This window comes from Haemorhous mexicanus, chromosome 5 (assembly GCF_027477595.1).
Source record: "Haemorhous mexicanus isolate bHaeMex1 chromosome 5, bHaeMex1.pri, whole genome shotgun sequence".
NCBI lineage: Eukaryota > Metazoa > Chordata > Aves > Passeriformes > Fringillidae > Haemorhous > Haemorhous mexicanus.
Genome location: NC_082345.1, coordinates 4,925,576 through 4,949,762, shown reverse-complemented (window position 1 = coordinate 4,949,762; position 24,187 = coordinate 4,925,576). Strand labels below are relative to the sequence as shown.

The following is a 24,187-nucleotide window of genomic DNA, read 5'->3' as shown; positions in this document are numbered from 1 at the left end:
AGGCATCCCAGTTTTGCTGAGGAAATGCTAACAGCATGTAGAGATGTGAGTGATCCTTCAGAGTCCCTTTCCTGTGTCTTTTTTTTGCCAGCAGAATCAGGACCAGGTCCTCTGGTGGCACAGAGAGCTGGGCTGGCAGGCAAGGGAGGGGGGCAGTGGGGAAGGAAATGAAACCAGGCTGCTCCACCACTGTCCTGCTGGCACATGACGTGGTCTGCAGAGCTCTCATGGTGTGGTGTTCGTGGATGAGCTCCAGACCCTTCATGTGCTTCCAGAAAATTTGTCTGTGTGAGTCCTGTCTTCCAATAACCTGCCCTCATCAGCCAACTGCTTCCTCTGGTGTGCCCAAAACACAGGGCCTTTGAAAGTGGACTTAAAATGAGACTTCATGCTGATTAATAGCATGTAAATACATAGAGCAATTCTTTAGATGGAAGTTGACTTGACTCTTAGCCTTTTCTTTAATTTCAGGCTTCCTGCTTTGCTTGAGAAATTTAAGCACTGCTAATATGACATTGTATTAAGTGGTGTCACTCAACGTAGATAACACATGATTATAACTTAGTTATTAGAAAACACCTGATTTATCTCAATTGTGCCTCTTAATTTATACTGAGAACCAAAAAAGCAATAATCAAACCCTCTCCCTCCCTCCCTCCCTCCTGTTGGCAAGCCTGTAACTAACCTGTGCTGTGAGAGGATATTTATCAGGGTGCCACAGGGCCCAGAAGTCGTTTCTGTCTCCAATTCACTGACAATTCAGAGGAAGAAGTAGGCAGTGTATTAATTCATTGATGTAAAAAAAATGCTGAAGGAATGCTACTCAAAAGTACAAGAGCCTAAAGAGGGATTAAAAGTATGGATAAAGAAATTCAAGTTGGAAAGACATATTATTTATGTCCACTATCACACGTGGACATAAATAATATAAATCAGAGGTAGTTGTTGGGAACATTCTGGATGTGAGAACAAGTGTGTCATGTCTTGTGACTTTTAGCCAAAACCACTATTTCTTATTTGCTTGAACCTTCAGTTCTTGAAGGTACTTAGAGAACATGATCCAAGTGTTTTCCCAGTTCAGAGAACCAAATTGCACCCAGTATTTATTATAATTTTTAAAACATTGTGAGTCATGTTTTTGTTGTTTTATGGATTAAAGCAGATCACTGGATGGATCAAGGGAGGTAGTAAAAGTGTGATGTTTTTCTTCTTAAATGTAGCCCCTACCCTTTTGTGTAACTTTGTTTCTGGATGTCTTGGTACAAAAAACCTCTTAAAATTTTGGGGAAGTCACAGAGTATCAACCAGAATAACAACATGAGAATGATCCCTTTGGAAAGAAATATTGAAAGGCCTGAATATACTGAATACTTACCTCCATCTGTAGGACAGAGACACCAAGAGACACAAGGAAATTAGATGATTGAAATAATAGAAGAAAGGAGAACAAAAATAATTCTAAACACAAAGAAGTGTTCCTAAGCAGGAATAGGAAGTTCTGCTCTTGAAACACTTAAACTAGACAAATACATTGTGTCTGGCAGAGTAGCCCACAAATAGTCCTGGGTTAGAAATAGAATTTTGTATGCCTTTTGTGTCCCTGAATTTTTCCCCCAATAAAGTGGATTGGAAAGCAGGGGATGGTTAATATCATGGGTTCATCTCAGTAGCCAATGCTAGAATTATTTGAAAAAGGAGGAGAATAGGGACACTTGAGTTGTGTGGTTTTTTGGCAGATTCAGGCTAGGTACTGAACAAGTGCCTTGGGATTTATTGGAAAGTCTAAGAAGGAATTAGATGGCATATATACAATGGTTTTGCTTTGCATGTCAGTGCTCTGGAAGCCAGCCAGCTCTGCTCAGAGGTTGGGTTTTGATGGAGATGTTTTCCCTCACCACAGGGAGAAAAGGTTGGCATCTCATTAAATACTGTTTTTTACACTGATGGTGGATGGCCATCAGGTTAGTAATCTCACACCCACCTTTCTCTTTGCCTGAAGTGGGCCATGGTACCTGACCTCCAGGGCAGAAGTGCAGCCCTCCTCCTCTTTTAACATCACAGCAATGTCCACTCCAGGTTTGCTCTGTGCACATTGCAATTCAGCCACAGCTATTCTGCTTTTCAGGCCTTTCTCTAATCTGAGTGGATAGGAAAGTGTTGGGAAGACCTGCAAAAAAAGTCTCCCCCCTTTGGTTTGGGTGGAAGAGTTGGTGGTAGTAACTGCAGAGTTGATATTGGCTCCTACCACTTTTCACTGAATGTTTTAAAGATTAAAAGCCCTGTTTCTCAGCATTTTCCCCCTGCTGTTCATGTGGTGATTTAAAGCATCTTTTCCTTGAATGGAACTCACACAATGAAGCTAAAATCGCGTCTTCCCAGTTTCCTTCCTCTTTCATTTTGAGCTACTTTAATGTACAAACCATCCACCTCCTCAGAGTGAACCCTCTGAGCAGGTTCTGGATGAGGCCTCTGGCCCAGCTTGTTCTCATTTCTAGTCTCAAGCCATGCCTAATATTAGGTACCTTGGAAGAAAGAGTGAAATCCTATAAAGACAAGTGGGAAAACTGCAGAATTCTCTTGACTCCAATTGCTAACACTGTTGATGTTTTGGGTTTTTAATCTCATTAGTATTATTGCTTCAATAAATACCTTGCACAGAAGAGTTCTGTGGGTTACTTTTGTAAGTGTGGGTGCAGCAATGTTTTCTTTCATCACTTTAAATCTATTGTCTATTATTTAGTTGGACGACTCCTTGCTCCTGTCCTATTGGGAGAAAAAGAGGGTGGGAATGGAGAATAAGTGCATCCAGATGGCTTTCTCTGACTGTTTTATGTTATCATATGGTTGGATAGTTTCACCTCTTTCTTACCGCCCCTTGAACGAAGCCCAGAAATTTGAAAATCATTAGAGTTCCTATTCAGCAGAGTTTTTAATGGACTGTAGGCCATCCAAAGTCATGCTAACAAGGGTGCAGTGAGTCTTTGAGTTTTGTAACGTGTGTGTTTTGTAACTGCATTCTCAGATGAGCATCTTACTGGGGCTGTAAATTTATGTCAGTTCCTTCTGGGCTTTTAAGTTTCTGAGGTTTTGTTTTGTTACAGAGGCAAATGGGTTGAATGCCACGTTTGAGAGCAAAACTGTGTTTTCCATATTACTCTTTATCTCCCTCTAATACAAGCTCCACATCTGGTTTGTGGTTTTGACGATGACTGGAAACTAAGCAGATGTTTTCCCTGTGCTGTCCACAAGGCCACTTAGATCTTTCTCCAAATGGTTACAATTAATGTGAAACCCATCCGTGTCTACAATTAGTTCAAACTCTCCTTGCCAATTTGCATAACCTTGCACTTGTGTGCAGTAACATTTATTTGCTGTAACTTGGGTGGGTGCTTCAGACTTGTACTATTAGTTCTTGCTGGTTTTATTTAATTTTTAGAGCAGTGTCATCAACAACTTTTTCCCCCTATTTCACATTGTATATGCCCCTTTCCAGATCATTTAATATATTAAATGTTGATCATAGTATCCACCCCTGGGGCTTCCCCCATTAACCTTCTTGAAAACTGGCCATTTATTCATGCTGTTCGTTTTTCCTAAATTAGCTTTAATCTATTGACAGATGTTTACCTCTCACCCCATGACTAGTTTCCCTAATAGACTGTGGTGATTAATATTACCAAAGGCTGTTTGAAAATTCAAATTAATTATATCTACCAATTTTTCTTTACCCACTCTCTTGGCACTCCTTATAGAAAACACGGATGTGCCCATTTTTCTTATGGAAACACCACGCTAATCTGAGCCTGCTGTATGGCACTAATCTAGCTTTCATAACTACCCAGTTGAGCCATTTTACCAGGTACTAAAGTAAGGTTTACAAGTGCCTGTAATTCCCAAGCTCACTGTTGCTTTTTATACACAAATCCAGGGTATCACCTGCCCTGCAGCTTTGCCACTTCCTATTTAATTTTAATGACCAAGCTGCCAGCAGAACGCGTGATGTGCTCTTAACGTTGTTTGAAACTCGCGCGAGCCAGCGCTACCTGGGCCAGTTTGTTTCCAATTTAAATTAATTTTATGTGACTCCAGGCATCAGTGGCAGGCTGCCCTGGGTTTTTACAGCGCCTGCTCTTGAGCTGCTCGTTACCGGCGCCCGCCAAGGGCCCCTGCAGGGCTGTGCTCTCCGTGCCTTCCTATTCCTCTCCTATTCCTCTCCTATTCCTCTCCTACACCAGCCTGTTTGGTGTAGCCAGCCCAGCCTCTCACTGTGGAGATGATATTTGAAAAGCTCTTCCAAATATCTTGACAACCCCTTACCCTCACACTTCTCAACCAGCTCTGTTAAAACTAGAGTTTTTAACTTTTAACTTCAAACAAGCAAGCACCAGAGCATCATTTGAGTATGATTTTTGCATTTTTTGCCTTTTATGTTAGTTAAAGTTGGATTATTTCTGGATCTTGCTGCAATCTGGAGGTTTACAGCCAAATTAAGTCTTTGCATTCAAGTCAGTATTTTCTTCTGTGCATGTCTGAGCAATTTATGGCTTTAATGTTCATTTACTTGAATTTGTTTTAATGTCTTAAGTTACAAAATCATAATTGTTTCTTCCTGTTTGCAGAATGAACTGTTTCTTTTGACCTGTATTTGTGCATTTGGTTAAAAAATTGTGTTGAAAAATGCACTGCAACTTTCTTAAAATTGGTTTGATGATGAAGTTTAGTGTTCCATTTTCTTAAATGAGATGCTTAGCACCTAAACCTGATTTAGTGCAGTTAGCCAGCTGTTCTGGTTTGTTTCCAGTCTGTAGGCTCTCTGTGGCCCATCTGAGCATCTCATCTTCCCCTGAGCACTCAGGTCTGTGGTCAGGCTGTGGGTAGGTGCTTGGCAGCAGCCAGGGCATGTGAGATGGGCAGAGAAAGGCTGATCCACTGCAAAATAACACAGCAAAGAAAACTCAGCCAGATAATCAATTTTAGGAGTAAAACCCCTAAAACCCCCCCATAGCCTGGCCATCAGTGGTGCCTATGGCTGTGAGCAAGCACAGGGGTCATGCAGGTGGAGGAGCTGGGCAGTGTTGCTCTAAAGTTACCCCTGGAATTTCACCCAGAGTGAAGGGAATAAACAGAAATGAAGCGCGTACTCCTCGCAGATGGGCTCCACACATGTCAAGGCTCAATTTATCCTATCAGTAAGGTCTATTCTGGGCTCTTCTGTGTTTTCTGCCAGTTCAGTCTGGGAGTTGTTTTACACCTCTTGGCAAATATTTGGTTTGGGAGTTTCTAAGTATAATTTAAATGATTGATTAAAAGGCAGGGAAAGCTTCAGCTCTTACCGGTTAGACTAATTTCAAATTTACCATTAGATAAGTTTTAAAGATATTAGTGTATGCTAAGCATTTAAGAGTAAAGCAGAGGATCCAAACCTGTACTGCTGTAGAGCCTGTACTGCTCTTCTTGAGGATTTTGTGCTGCTGCTGGTATTCCAAGTTTATATTCCAAGTTTATATTTGCTTTAGTGATACTGTTAATATTCAAATAATTAAAGGCTTATATTCCTGAGGGGTGGGGGGATGGGGAATCAGTAGAAAGCATTGAAAACATTAGGCTAAGAATTGTTTCTTTATTTCTGAGTACCAAGAGTATCTTGGATGTAGACAGATGCTGCAGTACTTGGTACATTGTACCAAATTATCCCTTTTATCTCTCCTCCTGTTAGTGTCAGGCTGATTCCTTCCTATAGTTATCAGCATTGTCCTTCAGAGCCATTGCAAGCTTGCCAGCTCCTTAAGCACACTTCCTGCATCTTATATTTTGACTGGCTTGAAAACCTGTTCCCTTCACACCTTCTTGGGCTTAATTTCCCTGAGCTGATTTCCTGCAATGGAATTCTTTCCCCTGTCCCTGCTGCTGTGGTTTCATCCCACGCTGGGAGTGCTGGGTGTTTGCTGTCCTAAACTGTGCTTCTTCAGCCCCCACAGTGCATCCTGGATATTTAAGGAATTCAGCCTCATGGCTTTCCTGTGCATTAAGAAAATATTTTCTTGGTTTTGTGGAACAGCAAAGTGAAATGCCCAGCATTGTGAAGGAAGTCTGTGGCTCAGCTGGGGGATGAACTCTGATCTCCACGTGTCTGCCCAGTACCTTGATTACGTGATCATCTCCACTGCCTCATCTCAAATTCATCTGTGCAAGTTGAACCAGCGTGTCAAACTGCATTTTTCATCTCTTTTCTCTTGACTCTGCTTATAGCTTGAGGCACTGGAGGGGAGTGGAGTTTTTACATGTTGGGAGTCTTCTTCAATACTGTTCTTTTATCCCCTCTTTTTCCTCCCTCCTTGCATCTCAAGTTGTGTGGAATCAAGTCTCTATTCCCTTCTACATCTGAAATGCAGCTTTCTGTATTCATGCACATACTTGCCATCAAAAGTTTAATCTCTGTCCTCGGTTTTAATGCTGTAACAAGATTTTATTATTTTTTTTTAGGACCCTCACATTTTCCTTCCTCTCTGACATTCAACCCTAGGCAACCAGTATTTTCTGCATTTAGCATCTAAGTCACGTTCTTTCCTGGTCAAATTTTAGTGTCCCCAGCCTGATTCAGCATGGAATAGAAACCCTTTTCTGCCTTGTACACAAAAATGGATGTTCAGGGTTAGATCAAAGGTCCCCCTAGCCCAGCATCCTGTCTCTTGCTGTACAGCAGATACCCATGGAAGAGTGTCAGTTCAGGGCAATCAAGCAATGATACTTCCCTAGACTGTGCTACCAGTCTCTGGCTCATTTACAGCTCAGAAACTTCATTTTGTACTTAACAGCTGTTGACAGATTTTCCCCCCCACCTTCTGTTAACTTCTGTAAACCCATGTACTCTTATAGCATCCATAATATTCCATGGCCAAGAGACACAAGAATTATTGCAAGGAAGTGTCTCCTTTTTGTTGTTTGTCCTGATAATTTCTTTGCTGTCTGTCCATTCTTCTTTCAGAAGAGACTGCAAGCACTCATTCATTCTCCATGCCATTTCTGGCTTTTTATTGTTTTGCATAATTGTTTTTTCCTGCAGAAGCTGTTTCATGCATTTAATCACTGTTGTTCTCCAGCTTATCAGTTCTTCTGTGTCTTCTTTTTCCCCAAATCTGGGGTCCAGAACTGTGTGCAGTGCTTGTAGTGTAGATTCACTCTGCATTCATACAGACATGTATTGATGTTTTATGTTCCTTTCCTCAGCAGGCCCACTATTATTATTTCATTTTTGACAGCTTCCACTACATTGCTTCTACTTTCAGGGTTCTGCACACTGCTGCCCGAGCTGCATCTCTGCTTCTTGCACTCTTGCTTGTGATCTGGACCCTGACAGTTACTCTTCCTTCACCTGAATTTTCCTTTTCCTATTTTTTCTGCCTTTTTATGCTCCCTCCATATCTGAAAGGGCTTTTTTCCTCCAGTGCTCCTACCCACCTTGATCTCTAAATTTCTGTCAAAGAGTCATACTACAAAGCCCTTCAAAAGCATCTGCTCTTTTTTCCTCCCTTATCTAGTCTACCAGCACTGTCAGGCAACTTTCTATTATGCTGGAAATAAAAAAATGTCTCTAAGATGTGTGCCAAGCTCACAGAATGTAAATCCACATATGTATATCCAATCCACTCTTCTTTTTTCTTCTTTCCTCTTCACCATCTGTCTTCTAATCTGGTTTCTGTGGGCATTAAGGTATAATTTTACACCAGTCCAGTTAATTCCAAGTTTAGTTCTAGTTTCTACTGCTCAAAAGTGTCTCATGCTAATGGAGCTTAATCTGCTTGCACCGTGCACAGCATCTCAAGGAAAGCAGCTCTGATTTTCAGAAGCAGTCCAGGAAAGTCTGGGGCCTCCTCTGTTCCTGTCTGGGAACTTTTGGATAGAAATCACTCACATGATGCATGTAATTTCTGCCTAATAAGCCTGATGTTCCTTTGCTGGGTTGGACCTGCTGCAGCCCTGCTGTGCAGCTGTGCAGGTGTGCAGATGTGCAGCCTGTTTGTCCCAGCACGCTGGATCACACACAGACAGGCTCTGTGGGCAGGGAACACACAGGGGCCAGGCTGGACACACACCCAGAGCATCGTGGTTGTTGCTGATGCTGAACACTGGGTCAGCACATAAGCATTTCTCCAGATTGTCTTGGATTAGCAGTGCTGGCTGGACCTGTAGGAGAGGAATCTGCCATCAGGTGCAAGTCTTAGTGTTGCTGTGACTCTGACCAAGGTATTGCAGGGAAACTCTGTTTTTGTAGCAGTATAACCCACAGTTATACTGCTATATGTATATCAACGTTGCAGATGATTAAATTGCCCTGATTCCCTCTCTCTGCCCTAAGAGTGTACAGCCTCTTCCAGAATGGAGTTGTGATGAGCTCTGAGCATTTGAAAAGTTGGGTGCTGTGTTCAGTTGCTCCCATAAGGACTTGGGACCTTTGTGACAGGGATATACATCACCCTGTGGGTGCAGTGATCAAGGAGCAGTGCCTTCCTTCCCCTCTCATCCACAGCCACGGAATTTAGCTGCAGTGTGGTTTGGAAGGTCAGCAGCATCTCAGGTCCTCCAGCTGTGGAGGTGCTGAGGATATCCTTTAGGCTTCATCATTACATTTACACATCAAGATGTGATTCACAGAACAGCCCAGATCTCTAATGTAGAGCTCCACCTAATAGTGGATTGGCAGAAATCTGTTAGCTGAGCATTAAGTTCAGTTAAACTAAATTAGAAACTGGTTCATGCTGCAATGGCCAGAGGTCTAGCCTGAGAGTTGTTGTGCTCAGTTTTAGTGCTCTGCATTTGGCTTCCTGTGTGATCTTGGGCAAGTCACTTAGCTTGTCTGTGAGAAGCCCACATGGGTGTTGTGAGGTTAAATGCCATAAGGATGCATGAAGTCTTCTTGTGAGTCTATTACTGGGCTCATACAGAGCTTGAAGATAAAGTTAACAAAACCAGTCCTTCTTTGTCAGCCCAGTCCTTCTTTCTGTGTCCCAAATGGTGTCTGTGGTTGGAAAAAACCCCACACTTAAAAGCTGCTGTATAACCAAATGTCACAAATCCACTTGCATATGTACCTGAACAAATGATGTCACTGCTTCAGTGATTACTGCTGAATCTGATGTTGATGGCAATATCGACAGTGTGATCTGCTTCTGCAGTGAGTGTGGCTCAGAGCCATTCTGATGTTAAAAAAGGGACAGAAACAATCAGTAACCCCTGCTGCCAGGCAAAGGAAGGATGAGGGCTGGAGCAGACAAAAGCTTAATCTTTCTCTTTCTCTCTTTTTCTAACAGTTGGAGCTAATCGCTGATAACCAACACTAAAACATCTGAATCATAAATCTGTTCAGCTGCTGTGTGACTCACAACAAACACAGTATGAACTGTTTGTGCCTTAGCTATTCTCTTCCCTGCTGAGCTCTGCCATGAGTTATCTCACATATAACCCCTTCTTGTAGTCTTTTCAGGTTTAAAGCAAAATTCCTGTAATGCTTTTTACATTTTAAGTTGCTGGGGCACTCTTTCCATGCTAGCTCCCTTTTAAGGTAATTTTATGTAGAAGATGAAATCACAGCAAGGAAGTCCGAAGACCAGGGATGCAGCCTACTCACTCATCTTTCTCCCTTCTCCCCCACTCACCCCCCCCAAGAGCTGGGACTCCTGCTTCCCACTATTGTGAGAATTAATCCTTTAGTGCTCCTTGCTGCTCTACCTTCCATATAGCCAATGAGCACAGAGTGGCTGAAAGATTGGATCTGTGTCCAAAGGAATGAATAGCAATGGATCACACTGCTCTAGCTCTTTTGCAACTGCTGTTAGGAAAATATAATTTGGTTTTGTTTGAAAAATAATTAAGATATCTCAGTTTATACAAAAGCGAGTCTGAACATCTTAGGATTTTTTTTTCCCTTTCTTTCTTCTTGGATCAATGGACTGCTGGGGAAGAGGGGGGAAGGAAATTCCTAACTTTGGACCCCAGCTGGAAATCAATACAAAGATAGTCCTGAATGCTATTCCTTGACTGCTGGATGTGGATGTGCTCCTGTGTTGACTGAGGCTGTTCATAGTAAATGAATAGGTGAACTTTTTCAACACTAAAATTTATTTTGGAGGAAAAGGAAGTGACGTTACTTTGTTGTGGTTGCTTAACTGTCTTCTGTGCAAGAAACCCTGGAATGAGTAAATTTTGTAGGCTGCAGAGGAAGATGTGATTTTTTTGTTTGTTTGCCTTTTCTTGTTCTATTTTGACTGTGTGGAAATGGTGTGGAGGTTATTGAGTTCAAACGACTTCCTGAGATTTCTGCTTGCTAGAAGGGAATGACTTGGGAAACATTCTTTGGAGTTCCTCTTGCTGAAGCTTTATTATATTAGCAAGGCTGAGTCAGAGGAAATGTTGCCAGACATCAATACAGTGGGACTGAGTTCCCTGGGAGTGACCAGGTCAGAGTCACCTGAACTCGTGGGCAAGTAGGTTTTTTAAACAGCAGCAGCATGTGAATGCATTAATCTAAGGGCAGGGGTGTGCAGAAAAGAGCTGTGCTCAGTCTGGGAAGATGTGAGTCTGAAATGTTGCAGTGCAGAGCACAAGTAAGGCTCTCCATGCTCTCTTTTAAGGAGCTTTGGAAATCATGGGATTGTTTTATGCTCAAATGTTTTGTATGAATTTTATTTAAAAGTTTGAAGGGGGCTACTACAGGGACACTAAAATATGAGGAGGATGTAACTATGACAGTTTGGGAGGGATGGCAGGCACCTTCTGAAAGGAGACTCTAAGCCAGTATTGCTTTTCACAGTGGAGATGCCTAGGATGAATTTGTTAGGAAGGAAAGTAGTGATCCTTGCTCCCAGCACTGAATGTTCTGTGTCATCTCACAGTTCTGGTATTTTTTTGTATTGTACTTTTGAAATGCTTCATTATTCTTTTAATTGAATTTATTTTGTTGTCTTTTGAAGTTGTTTTTAACATTCTTGCGGTGAAATCAGACCCTGAGGAGGAAAGCTGTTCGTTGAGTTGTCCAGGCAGCAGCATGGCTTTTCCTAAACTTGAACTTTTCCTAATTTCTCAGTTTTGCTCCTTTTGAGCACCTCCTTTGGACAGTAATGCTGGATAGGATAAGACATTTCCTTCACTGCTGAAAAAAATGTGGTTGGTGAAGTTGTGACTCAGGATTCTTGCCCATATGAGTGCAGGTGTCCTTTTCTGGTGTTTGTGGCACCTTCTGTTTGGAGAAGTTTGAGCAACTCTGCTTGTATGGAATGGCTAAACATCATCTGCTTGGAGGGGTCTGTGAAGAGTTAAGCTGTATTCAGCCTCATGGGAGATTTAGGTATTTGTCTCTGCTGTGCACATTGAGAAAGAGCAGAGAATAGTCAAGTGGGTTGCCTGAAGTCATCCAGCCTGGCAGAGCTGGGAATGGATTTCCTGGCTCACAGTACTGTACTTTAAACCAGTTTTTTGAAAGGAATAATCTGTATGTTCAAAGAAGGCTTTATAAAGCTCCCATTAACCCTGGTGCCATACCTAGTGAGGAATCTAATTTATGTTCTGGCAAATGAAAGCAGTTTCAGAGACCTTGGTGCTGCAGGTCACTGTCAGACCTTCAAGGTTCGTTGCCACCAGTTTAATTTTTCTCCTGGTTGGATTCGACTCTGTTGTTCCTGAGAAAGGAGGAGCAAAATTTACTCCTGAGCAGAGCAGAGATTTCCAGAGACACCCAGCTGTGGATAACTGAGAACAAGGTCCATGCAAGGGTTTTTGCTCTGCTATGCATTTTAATGTATAGAATGTCTAATGTTCCCATTCCTTCCTTGAAAGAAAGAGAGACCTTCTGGCAAAGCTGTCTCTTTTTTATTGTATTTTATCACTTAGTCAGGATCTCAAGATCTGAATTCCAGTAGCCAATGACTGGAAATGTCCTTTCAAACTAAAATGTTGAACTTTGGAGTTTACCCCTGAGTCCTCAAGCTACCTTATCTGAACAGCAGGGGAGATTTTTTTCCAGTTTTCTCTTCTGTTGTCAAAGTGGAACACAGCATCTGAATGTTAGAGGAGTAGCAGTACATTAACCTCAGCCTTGCTTTCACTCAAAGATTGCAAGTGTTCTACGGGGTTGGCTAAAAATTATCTAACATTTGGGTGGGGGAGGAGGGAGAGACGGACAGAGATTTAGCTCTCACTGTGAATGCATGAAGTGAGAATAAAAGCCAGGCCTTTCCTGATCCCATGCCCTACTAATAACACTTTTACAAGCTGGTTATATAATTATCTGTTATTGCAAGCTTTTTCCCCCCACTTCAGGCAGATCAGCTATTTCATCCAACCAAAGTGTTTTGTGCAGATTTTTGGGTAATCCAATGTCATCAGTTCTGCACTGAATTGCAGGAACAAAACTGGCTATTACAGTTTATGAGATGCAACAGACTTTTGGGTCAGTTTTTTGTTTAAGTATAATGAAACAAATCATTGTTTTATTATACTGGGGTATTTTGTCTTTGTTTCATATTCTGGATGTCAGGAAAATTTAGAAGAAAATGGTACTCCAATTAATGTCTGTAGAATAAGTATAGCAATAGAGCTGGTTTCCTCTGTGTCTGGGCAATAGTTTGCTGCTCTTCTCTCAAATTACAACTCTTTTTATAATATATGTTTTAAGAGTGTAGTTAGCATTAACATTTATGAACATCATAATAATAATTATTTGCCGTTTCTGGCAGATATAACTATTCTTTTGTAAATAGCCAAGTGTTTGTAGCAATCTGCAAATTTATTGGCTATAAAGACAGCTTTAAATTAAGCTGGAGAAGAATTCCTACATGGCGTGTGTGTTGAAGAAGATTTTTATCCCATGCTCTGGAAGGAGAGCCACAAGCACTCCATCACCTTTTTTATGGAGCAGCCCTGCCAGATGTGGAGTAAAACGCAGAGCACGACTCCCAAGCACGCAAAGGGCTCTGTGCTGTTTCCCTTGGCAAACACACGTGTGAGCCAAGCTCCTTCCAGATGGGAGTGAAGTGGATGGTGGTTCATGGTCACTTCAGGCCACGGGCAGAATGTTGGGTTGCTTGTGGTGTGTTGCAAGAAGCAGCTCCTGAGTTTTTGCACTTTACTCCGACTCAAAACCTGGGGGCTGCCAGCTTTTGCTTTGTTTTCTTGAGCACCTCCTTCTCCCCTCTGCCTTTCCCCAGCTCTGGGGAAGGGAATGGAATTCCCATGGTGCTCCTGGCTGCTCCTAGCCCCAAGAGCAGTCACAGGCAGTCCTGTTTGGGCTTTCATTAGGGCAGCACCTCGTGTTCCACAGGATGTTTTGAACAAGCACTGGATGGGGAAGGTGTAATAGGCAGCAGTCGCTGGGGTAGAGGCTCTGAGCCCAACCAGGCTCTAAAAACTATGGCAGGGTGGTCTTTCTCACATACCCAATGAAATACAGATCTTTTTGGACAGGGCTGAAGATAGGGTGTGAATCTGGAGAGATAAGTTCTTGTATTTATTTTGACATTGGATCCTGCAGTGACGTGCCTTAGGAAGCAGCTCTGTGTGACTTGTATAACAATATTCAACTGCCTGGAAGCACCATTCCCTATTTCAAGCTTATCCCTTAGTGCACATACATCTCATTAAGGTGGTAGCATCTGTCTTTGTTGTAAAAATTTTTAAAAATTGTATAAAAACCATTAATTTTTGTATTGAAGTATGTCTGGACTGCATAAGCATGGAATAAGTTTAGAAAGCCTGATATATAAACAAGATGATGCTTTTGGCAATCCAGAGGAGGGCAGACACAGATCTAAGAGTATGGAAAAGACCCATTAGCTCTAGTTCTAGCAACTGTTACGCCACATGTTTTTAAAACTTATTCTTAGGCTTGAGACTAAGCCTGTTGCAAAGAGGCAGCTCACACATCTGAGTAGCTCCTGGCTGCTTCATCAGGGCTGATAGCAGTAGGCAGCTATCTCATACTTTTTCAAATCCTTCTCTGCTAAATTATTAGGAGAAAAAAAATGGTACTGGAACTTTGAAAGGTGGGACTCACCCACTTTCATCTTGGCAGTGGCAGAAACACGTGGGACACCTGTGTGTGGCTGCTGGCTCCCTCTCTCTCTTGGTGGCTTTTCTTTTGTCCCACCCGGAGCAAGGAAGAGTTTTCAGTGCTGGCAGCACTTCCAGGCCACCCTCCCCACTGAGCCCCAGGAAGGGTTTGTTTGTGGTGTGTGCTGTGGGCTGCACTCTGCACAGCATCCAAGGAGAGGCAGAAGAATGGATGGCTGTGGAGATCAGAATAAAGGGAAAAAGCAAGGCTTTACAGCCTGTTTCTACCTGAATGTGTTTTACTGTTTCACCCTGCTTTTTCAGACAGTGGTGAGCAAGAGCTTGTCTTCCTCTGTTGTTGTTTTTGTTTGAGGGGCAGAAGGGATGTGGGGAAATCACCTGACTCCTTAAGGGATGATCTGGACTTTCTGTTTATCTCCAGGCTCGTGGAGATAAGTTGTTTCATGGCTTGCATATCACCTGGCAGCTAATAAGATCCTGGAGGGGGGAGCAATGGACATGCCAGAGGAGCAGCACTGGTTGCTGCACAGGAGAAGTTTTGGGGGGATTTTTGCAAACCAGCTGCATGGCTTGAATGCCCTGGTGCCTCATAATGGCAGGGAGTAAATCCCCCTAGAGTTTTGGCCAGTGCAGGAACTGCATGAGTGGATGTTGCTTAGCTAGACCAGTCCAGCTGTATCAAAAGCAGTGAAAATTCCCTTTAAAAAAATATTTTCCCAGTAAGTTTTGAAATCTTTGCAGAAACTTTAGCCAAGCAATCCATTCCAGATTTTGGCACTCATCCTTCCTCTTCCCGGTGCTCATGCTGAGCAGATGAGTGCAATGGCCAGACCTAAAATGAAGAGCATCTACAGTCTGATCTCATCCTCCCTTGCTGCCTTTGGCTGGAGAGGAGGAGGAGCTTTGAAATCGGATTATTACTTCGAGCCTCTTGGCTTTGGAGCTACAGACTGTTCCCCACGTTGCCAATGGGCTTAAAAGCTTAGCAGAACTCCCACTAGGTACCCAGGAAGCCTCTTACCACAGGAGATGGTGACATGGCAGGATCAGCTGTTCTTTATTTATCGTGCAGCTGAATTGTCTGGGGAGGGAGCATCGCTAACCCGCTGCTGTTGTTTCCAGAAACAGCATCCAAACAGGTAGAGCTGGTGCTGTTTCCCACCACCAGGACTGTGCTCACCCAAAGTGCTGTGTAACACACCTGCTAAAATGTTTAGTCTTTAACTGCTGGTAGTACTTAGTCCATAAATGGGAATGTTAAATCCAGCAGATGTGGAGAGAAGGAGTTTGGGGTTGTTTTGGTTGGGTTTTACCAGCAAGGTAGTGCTGGCATGGGACTGCAAGAGCTTAGTGATGATCTATAGATCTATCTTAGATCTGTACAGTATTTTGGGTTAGTTTCAGAATGGTGCCAATCTCTGCTCACCACTTTTCTCACTCTGTCTTTGCAGGGGAAAAAAACAAAACCAGAATCCTAGAGCAGTCTAGTCTGTGAGTAGTTTAATTATCTGCATAATTCTGATACTCCATACAAGCACAGCTATTGGGAGAGGGCTTTTCTAGGCAATAAGAAATGATACCTTTCTGTCTGAGGGTGAGGCAAACAGGATGCAATTCAAACAGACTGTGTTTCCCCTCACACTGTTGTGTTTGGAGGCTATTTCCAGCTGGAGGAGTTGAACTTGTGGCTTGGGCACTACTTTGGGATGGGGGGGAGGAGGGCAGTGCTTTGGTTTGTCTGTTTTTTAAGACCACAGTGCCAATACTTTTTCTATAAAGGCATAGGTCCCTGATTAGAAATTTAGGCAGACTGGTGATAGGCTTGCTTTTCTTATTTGCCCTTCACAGGCCTCTTGGAATTCTTCCACGGGGTCTGCAAGACTTCTGCAAAGCCAAGGCTGGAGTTTCTGCTGAGCCTAAAATGTGCTGTGAAGCCAGCTCAGTGCCCAGTGCAATGCTTGCCCCTCAGCCAGCATAACTGGCTTATGGTAAATGGCATAGATTATCTGCACTGAAGGAAGAGGGGATTATTTTGAAAGGGAGAAATTATCCTTTGGAGGGAAATAGCATGATCTCCAAAGGCTTTGGCTGCTCGTAAAACTGCAGAAAAGGAGAGATGATTGCAGTGGCATCAAGTGTCAAGCCTTATGGCTTCTCTCTTAGCCCCACCACTGAATGAAGCAGACCCATGTGTGGATGCTGGGGGGCTTGTCTGCAAAATTGCTTGTGTCAGTGGGGCTGTCTGCAAAATTGCTCTGCATGTGGGTGTGTGCCTCCCCTTTCTTCACAGGTGACACAAGGCTTTGCTGAATGGTCTTGAAATGCTTTGATGCTCTGGGATGGCAACTGCTTTAGAGGCATAAAGTACTAATAGCTAAATACTAAACAGAAACTATTCACTTGTTACTTCAGCTGCACCCTGTCCATCTGAAAAGCTTCTTTGCCAGGGGCAAGAAATGGAATGAGTAGCAGTTTTACATCTTTAAAGTGATGACAGTGCATACATTCATAACAAATGTAGTTCTCAAATCACTTGCACTGCAGGCAAGATGAGCTAGGAGGAGAAAAAAGCTTTATTAGCACTGGTAGATGGCTGTGGGCATGAGGGAGACTGGATTGATCAGTCTGAAATCTCTTTTCAGTCCAGTTTAGCCATCCAACGTGAGTGAGCTGCTCGTTTGTGTTTGTATTGCACAGCAGTGAAAAATTCCACTGGGAGAGCAAGGAGCAGCATGCTGTGCAAATAGGGGAGGGAGAGATCAGGCAGCAGCTTAGTGTGGATGGAGAACTCCAACTGTTCTGGCAAGTGGGATAGGTGGTACATAGGGAGCACGGTGGTCCCAAATTTTAATCCTGATAGTGGGGGTAAAAGAAGACACAATGTAAGTTTGCCTCTAAACCAAGTCTGGAAATTCTAGCCTGACCAAAATGTCCACTGGCATGGCAAACAGTTTGCATTTGCAAACCTGCTTAGGCTGAGCTGAGCAGAATTCAGTGTCTGTTGCATCCCTTTTCTTAGCTGGAGGGAGCTGCTGGAGGAGAGGATGGCTGACATTACCCCTGGTGCTGCTGGCACCAGCAGGGAGCATGTGGGATTTGTACTTTGCAAACAGCCATAACGTGGAGGCAATGTGACAAATTCTCCCTGGCTTTCTGTTTATAGCCAATCTCCCTCATACAAAGCTGTCATCTCACACCTCTGCCTAGCCCTGGAGTAACATTATGCTCCTATTTTACAACATGTTTGAAATAGCCTTCAAAGTCTGCTCTCAGAAAGTCGAGGAAGGTGTACATCTCAGAAGGCACTGACAGACATTGAGGGGGAACCTGAAGAAACAGGGAAAGGGAATCCTTTTCTGATCTTTCTTTGTCCCCCTCCCCAAATGATAGTTCCCTTCTGACAGAATAGCTTCTTTCCTCCCTCAGGTGTTTGCTCTTTATCCCTTACCTTTGCACACACCAGAATGGAGGCTCAGAGAGGAGCTGGGACCACTGTGGTGATGAGTGTCATTAACCCCTTCACCTCACACCCCAAACCCACTGTAGAAGGCCAGCTTGGCTCCCTCTGAGCTTGTGGTCCTGAGGGTGAGGTGAAGATGATGGTGTTTCCTTGAGGCAGCTGCCGACTTTATCCCCACTGCCAGGAGCACAGGGAGGGCATTCAGCACCATTCTCCTTGCTGTGGAAAGGCAGAGCGAAGAGATTGGGGATCCTTTTAGCTTAGGAAACCTTAAAGCCCTGGAGGATCATAGAGGGAGAGGGCAGCATGCAGGCTCCTGCAGGACTCTGGGGAAGGTGGGAGAGGTGCATCCAGCTGCACACTTGGATTACACACAGTGTTTCCAACAGCCACTTAAGATGGCATGTGTGGGAGAATCCATTAGGACTAGGAGCCATAACTTCTTTCTGAATTTATGGTAGCCAGGGTACCCTGGCCCTAGGAACACCCCTAATACCCTGCAGTGCCCTCTTGCCTTGTTGTGCAGAGCACTCTCAGTAGGCTTCATATTTTGGAAACTATTTCCATATGGTGGCAGGGATCCCAGGCAGGGAGAACACAGCACTGGGCTGCAGGCAGCTGCTGGGTGGGGGCTTGGTTCCCTCAGGCATTCTGAGAAGGTGCTGGGGGCTGAGCACACTGACTTCACACCAGAGGGATAAATGGTGCTTCTTGGAAGCATTTCAGGCCTGCACTTGACTTTCCATCTTCCTGCCCAATCCCACTACCCTTTGGCATGAGCTTGCCAAACTTTTGTCCAGATGCCTGTTGTCATTGATTATCTGTGAGGAGAAAAGAACATCCTGACTTGATTCAGTGACAGCATTGAAATTTCAGAGCATGGGCTGGGGCTGGCTCAGCACGTCCCACTGGTGGCTTTGGGTGATCTCCTAAAGCCTGTTGAGTCACTTTGGAGCATTGCAATGGAAAGCTGATAACAGCAGCTGTATGGAAATAGAGCTGAAGGGATTGGGGTTTTTAAACTGATGGCTAACTTGGACAAGGCTTAGCTGTGCTTAAACTCGTTATGTCCATCACATTCAGTTATAGATGAATCAGCTCCAGCACAGACAAACCTCTAAACTATAGTCCTGTACCTCAGCACCCAGCCTGCTCACACTGGGCTCTTCCAGGTTTGGGGCAGTCTGTCTTCTGAGATGAAGTCCCCGGGCTTTGTGAGGCTGCCCTTTGCACAGTCAGCTTGCTACAGCAGGAGCTGGAGGCTGGCTGGCTGCTTTCCACAGCTCAAAAAAACCCCATGTGCAGCAGCCCCGTGGTCACCCCATGCCAGCTTGGTGACAGTGGCATCGCTGTTGTGGATTCATTTGTTTACTTTCATCGGGAAGGTTGACTCAAAAATCCGGGCAGATAGCAAACAGGCATCCAAAGCAGCGATTGTTTCAGGCCCCCAGCTGGTGGGGTTACCCATCCCTGCCCCAGTGCTGGGTGGGGGTACCCAGCCCTCTCCCAGGGAGTGGGGACAGACAGGATGGTGCCTCTCACTCGCCCTGCTGGCCCTGCTTTGGGCCAGTGCTCCTCCTGGGAGAGGTGGCCACCCTTGCTCCCACCCTTGCTCTGGCAATTGCCTCTTCCCAACAGTCCTTGCCTGACTCAGGGGGGATTTAGTACCGGGCTGGGGGGAGGGAAAGACGTTAAACAGGCTTTTCCCTAATGAGGTGTGACGCCAGCTGGAGAGGGGGAGAATCCTGCTTTTCTCCTGTCTGTTGCTCTCTCCAGCTAGAGGAGGAGGAGATGTGTGTCCCCCCCTTTTCCTCTGCTGATTTGCTGCCTCTTCTGTTTCCTTTCTATGCTGTCCCCAAAGCGTTTTGGCAAGGTTCAGATTTCTGTGCTCACAGCTCAGTGCTCAAAGAGAAAAGAGGAAAAACAAAAGGATTGGAGGCGTGGGGAGGATGGTGGCGGGGAGGAAGCTGAGCTGCTTGTCCTGGCCAGGCTGGAGGAGTGTGGGGATGGGTGACCCAGGCAGGGTTTGCCCTTAGGACCAGGGCAGTTTTAGTGGCTTCTTTCTCTTGAGAGTCCCTGGCATCAATTCATCTCCTGTTTAGATGTGCTGCTTGAGCAGTGTGCTGCTTTGCTGGCTGTCCCTTGTTGAAGGGAGAAGGCTGGAAAAATCTTCCTGCTAAATGTGGGCTGAAGCATTAGGTGAAAACCTGAAGGGATGCCAACTCTTTGTTTGTGTTCCTGAGATGTTCAGATTTGCATCACATCCTTCTAGCTTGTCTGTCATTCCCACAGCACTCTGGGTGTGTGGGAAGAGTCTAGAATTTGGGTGTTTTGGGACCAGAAGCTGGAGAATCCAGTGGGATAGAAAATCATGGCATTCAGATAAACAGGGCTGATAGACCCAGCCCTGGGGTCATTGCTCAATCCCTGTGTTCATTCATCAGGTTCCTCTCACTGCTCCTACCCTTCTGTCACAAGCAACAATAGTTGAAATGTAGACAGAAACATTACAGGACAATGTCAGTAACTTTTTTCCAAGACAAATAATCACAGTAATACTTGGACTGTGCCTTTACTGTAATATTCTGGCACTGAGTGCTACTGTTGGCAGGGAGCAGAAGATCAGGATGGGCTCCAAGGAAGCACCCATGGCATTGGGGAGCATGGGACAGGTGTCTTTCTACAGAAGCACTGAAAACCTCACACCTGCCAGGGATGGGCTTTCAGTGGCCTCATGCTGTGTGTGCTGATGAATCTTGGCTTGTTCCAGAGCCCCTTAACCCAGCATGGCACAGGGACTCTGCACCAGCCCCACGCTGGTCTGCATGCCCAGAGCCCCCTTTATCCAGTGGCTGTGAGATCCATCTGAGACTGGGTCCCCAAAATTTGTGCTGTACCTGCCATGGAGACAAGGACAAGGAGCACCCTTCTGGGAGGGAGAAAGCAGGAGGAGAGGCGGGGGAACAGCCCATCCAGGTGTTTTAGTGACATCTTGCACAGTGCCCCAGGAATTCCCCCCTGCTCCTGGGGTGACCTGCCAACTCCAAAAATGTAAAGGTCACCCTCGGGCCTGGAAAACAATGGCTGCAGATAGGGGCTATCTGAGGCAGTTGTGGCCACTGCTGAAGGAGTGTTAGTCAAACAGCAGGCTGAAAAGGCTCACGGGAAGCAGTTTAAATATTCCTCATACAAAAGGCTGTCACATCCTAGCAGGGGCAGACTGCTGACTGACAGCTTTAATGAACAAGTGTATGTGGATGAAGGAGAGGCTGAATGCAGGGAGGCATCCTGGAGACTTACTTTCCCCCTGCCCATCATTCTGGGTTCTGACATGTCATTTTTCACAAGCTGCAGGTTTATTGTGGTAATGTGGTAACACACCTGGGATGGTTTAGCGTATCATGTGCTTTAGGTCCTCCCTGCTCCCCTCTCCTCCAGGTATATTTATAGAAGGCATATGTCCACTAAAATATTTTACAAATAAAGTAAGTCAACACTTCTAAAATACTAGCCACTTATCAGGTGGTAGGCAGGCCCAGGGCCAGGAGCAGGACTCAGTCCTTGTGGGTCCCTTCCAGCTCGGGACATTCCATGATTGTCAGTGAATTCACTCGGTAATTACTGTTTATATAACGTGATTACTATTTATACAACAATAACATCACTCTGTCCAAGGGATGGCAAGCAGCAACTGCAGATTTTGTGTTAACTTGTCATTAAGCAGGGTGCTCATCTAGAAGCAGAGAACAGAGATTCCTGGTCCTTTCCCCATCTCTGTGGCAGAGACACTGTGTCAGGCTTTGGCTGCACGCTGCCCTTTCCTTACCTCCAGTTCCCACGTGTAATAGAGGTGTTTAGTGCATTCTTCACAGGGCAGGTGTCAGGCTTCTGCTCCTTAAGCACTTTGCATGTTGCACAAGAAGTAAATAAGAGCAGTGTTGGTAATGAAAATATGCTATTAATATATTTCCAATAAAAAGCTACAAGCAGCATTTAAGCTGCAATCTGTTATCAATAATTTTATTACTGCAGTTACTGCGGTCTAATAAAAAAAGCACTTTCTCTTCTTTATTGGGTAAGTGCCAAAACGTTTATCCTTTATTCTCTGGCCATTAACCTTTATTCTGTAGCCATTAGCTTAGCTATTTGTGTAACAGTCTGTTGAGTAACATTCAAGTAGGAATTTGTATTCAATCCATTATTTACTCTGAAACCCAAAAAGAATAGCTTCTTATGCCTATATTGTTTATCCATATTAAATCTTGTTAAATGCTGTATGCTAGTGATGATAAGTCTTAGAGAAAGTGGATTTTTCTTACTGTGAATAATTTTCTGGCATACAAATAAAACTCTAATTAACCAAATGATATTTGGAAAACAAAGCTTGAAACTGCTAGCTGAAAAAAAGATATTTCTTACAATATGTGCAAAATTCATAATAACTAAATTTCAGGAGTTTATCCTTTTGGTGGATCGATTTCTGCATCACATCTTTGTGAACTCTGCTGTGCTAGAACAAGCCATGATATTCTCCACTGAGGATTGAGATTTTGGGTCACAAAGTCTGACATCCCTCCATCCTTTCTCTCTTACTGGAGTTGACAAAAAAAGGAGCTGATTAAGAAATAAGTTAAATAATCAAAATGCCTGCTTTTCTTGAGGCATTTGCTTGCTAGCTTTCAGCCATTTCTGGCAATCCATCTGAAACTGCTACTTCTGGGTTGTAAGTGGCTTTTAGTGCCCTGCTTTCTGAGCACATCTTTTAAATTGAGCTCACCAGCCTCAGTGAGTGGAGGTAAAGCAGAAGAATGGAACTGTTGATTCCTGTCCATCAGGTGAACATGAGAGAAATCATGCCTTTCTTATTAGGCTGCAGTGTATCTCAACCTCACTGAACCCTATTTTTCTGCACCCAGACAAAAGCATTCGTCTTCTGGCTGGAGAGTGACATTCAGTAAAAACCTTTCAAGGTCTTCCCATAAACTCTTGCAGTGAAGAGGTAGTGGAAGCAGTATTTTTAATGATGAGGAAGGTCAGTTTACCCCATGTGTGCTCTGCTGCCGTACCCATACGTGAGGCTGCTTGTGTCTTTTTGGTCCAGATGAGCTAGAAGGAAATTTTAAGGAATTACTTTAATGGTTGGATTTTTTTTTTTCTTTTCTCCTTTCTGCTCATTAGGAACTGGAAGCTGCTCTTCACGGGGATGATGTGGAGTTTATCAGCGACCTGATCGCTTGCCTTCTTCAAGGTTGCTATCAGCGCAGAGACATCACGTGAGTAACCTCGCTCCGTGGCTTAAGCACTTTGCAAGGGGAGCTAATTAACACGGTGGCGGGATGTTTCACGGCTTTGGAGTGATGACATGGCAGTGATCAGCAGCCACCAGCAATCAGGCCAGATGCTTCACAGAGTGAAAGGGAATTCGGGTTCTCTTGGGTTGAGTTGGAGGCTTTTAATTGTACGGAGCCGTTAAGCAAAGTCCTTTGTTCAGATGCCGTGCAAAAGCGTGTTTGATGCTCTGCTGTGGCACTCACAGTGAACATTCACATCTGCTGTTATGCTCTGCACTCTGCTTGGTCAAATTAGTGATATTAAGTCATCACATATGTTTTCAACATTTGTATGTATGGCATAACATAAAACTTGCTGCTCTGCACACACCTCACTTGCATGAAAGATTCCATTTGCTTTACATAGGGACAACAATGATTATTTTCTTAGAAATAAAAGTATTGGAATCACTTCAGCTGCAGGATGTTGGAAAGTGATGTGACATATTCTCTTGAGGTTTTGACATCCAGAGACACTTTGTCAGTGTCCACTAAAGCAGCCTCCCAAATGGAGACATCTGCAGAGCATCATTCTTTAGAGGACTGCCACTCTCACAGCAAAATGTGCTTCCAGTGATAGCAAAGGCTTGTTGCAGTGTGTTTTATTTGTTCTTTTGTGAATCATGTTAATAGCAAAGCATAATTGTGGGGACAAAGACAGCTTGGCAACACATGCAGTTGCTTGGAAGCGGTCCTGCTCCCTAAGATCCCCCTGTGGTAGAGAGCTTTAGGCCAGTGCAGAGGCAGAACCATAGGTGCTTGCATTGAGAGCTCTATTTCTAATTAACTGATTATGTTCAACAAAATTTATATAGTTGATTTATATATGCACATGCCACTTAATTAAGTTCTTTTCATTGCTGCATAGACATTCAGCATCAGTGGGTATCAGGAGCTGAATCAGGCACCTTTTTTATTTTTTTGCACTGCTTTTACTATCTCCAAATGATTGATTGTAAAGGGTCTGCAGTCATGTGTATCTTCTTCATCAAAATAGCCACAGAGCAATATATACCTGCTTGTAAACATGCAGCAAGTTTATTTCTTCATACCAAAGCCATCAGAAAGTAGAGGCTCAAGTGTTTTTGCCCACCTGAACCAGCTTACCCTTGTAGCAGCAGTGGAGGATTTGTCTTTGATAAAATTCATGAATTTTGTGAGGTTGTCCAAAACTCTCCAGATCTAAGTGTCCACTGAGTGATTGCACTGTGTAATTGCCTCCCCATTTGCAACTCTTTTAACTAAGAAAATTCAGGGATGGATCATGGGTGAGTCGTTGGACACTGGCAAGTTGTCTGTCTGTCTGTCACCCAAACGTAGTGCTGGGGAAGGCCTG

At 44.1% G+C, this 24,187-nt stretch overlaps 1 protein-coding gene across 2 annotated transcripts in view; it reads left to right on the top strand.

Moving 5' to 3' along the window:
• Window positions 1–24,187, top strand: part of LOC132328251 (chromatin remodeling regulator CECR2) — a 99,914-nt gene that overhangs the window by 26,375 nt on the left and 49,352 nt on the right. For both annotated transcript variants that reach the window (XM_059848101.1, XM_059848100.1), the window contains exon 2: window positions 22,700–22,794. In XM_059848101.1, the coding sequence (XP_059704084.1) occupies window positions 22,700–22,794 (95 nt within the window). The remainder of the gene's footprint in view (window positions 1–22,699; window positions 22,795–24,187) is intronic.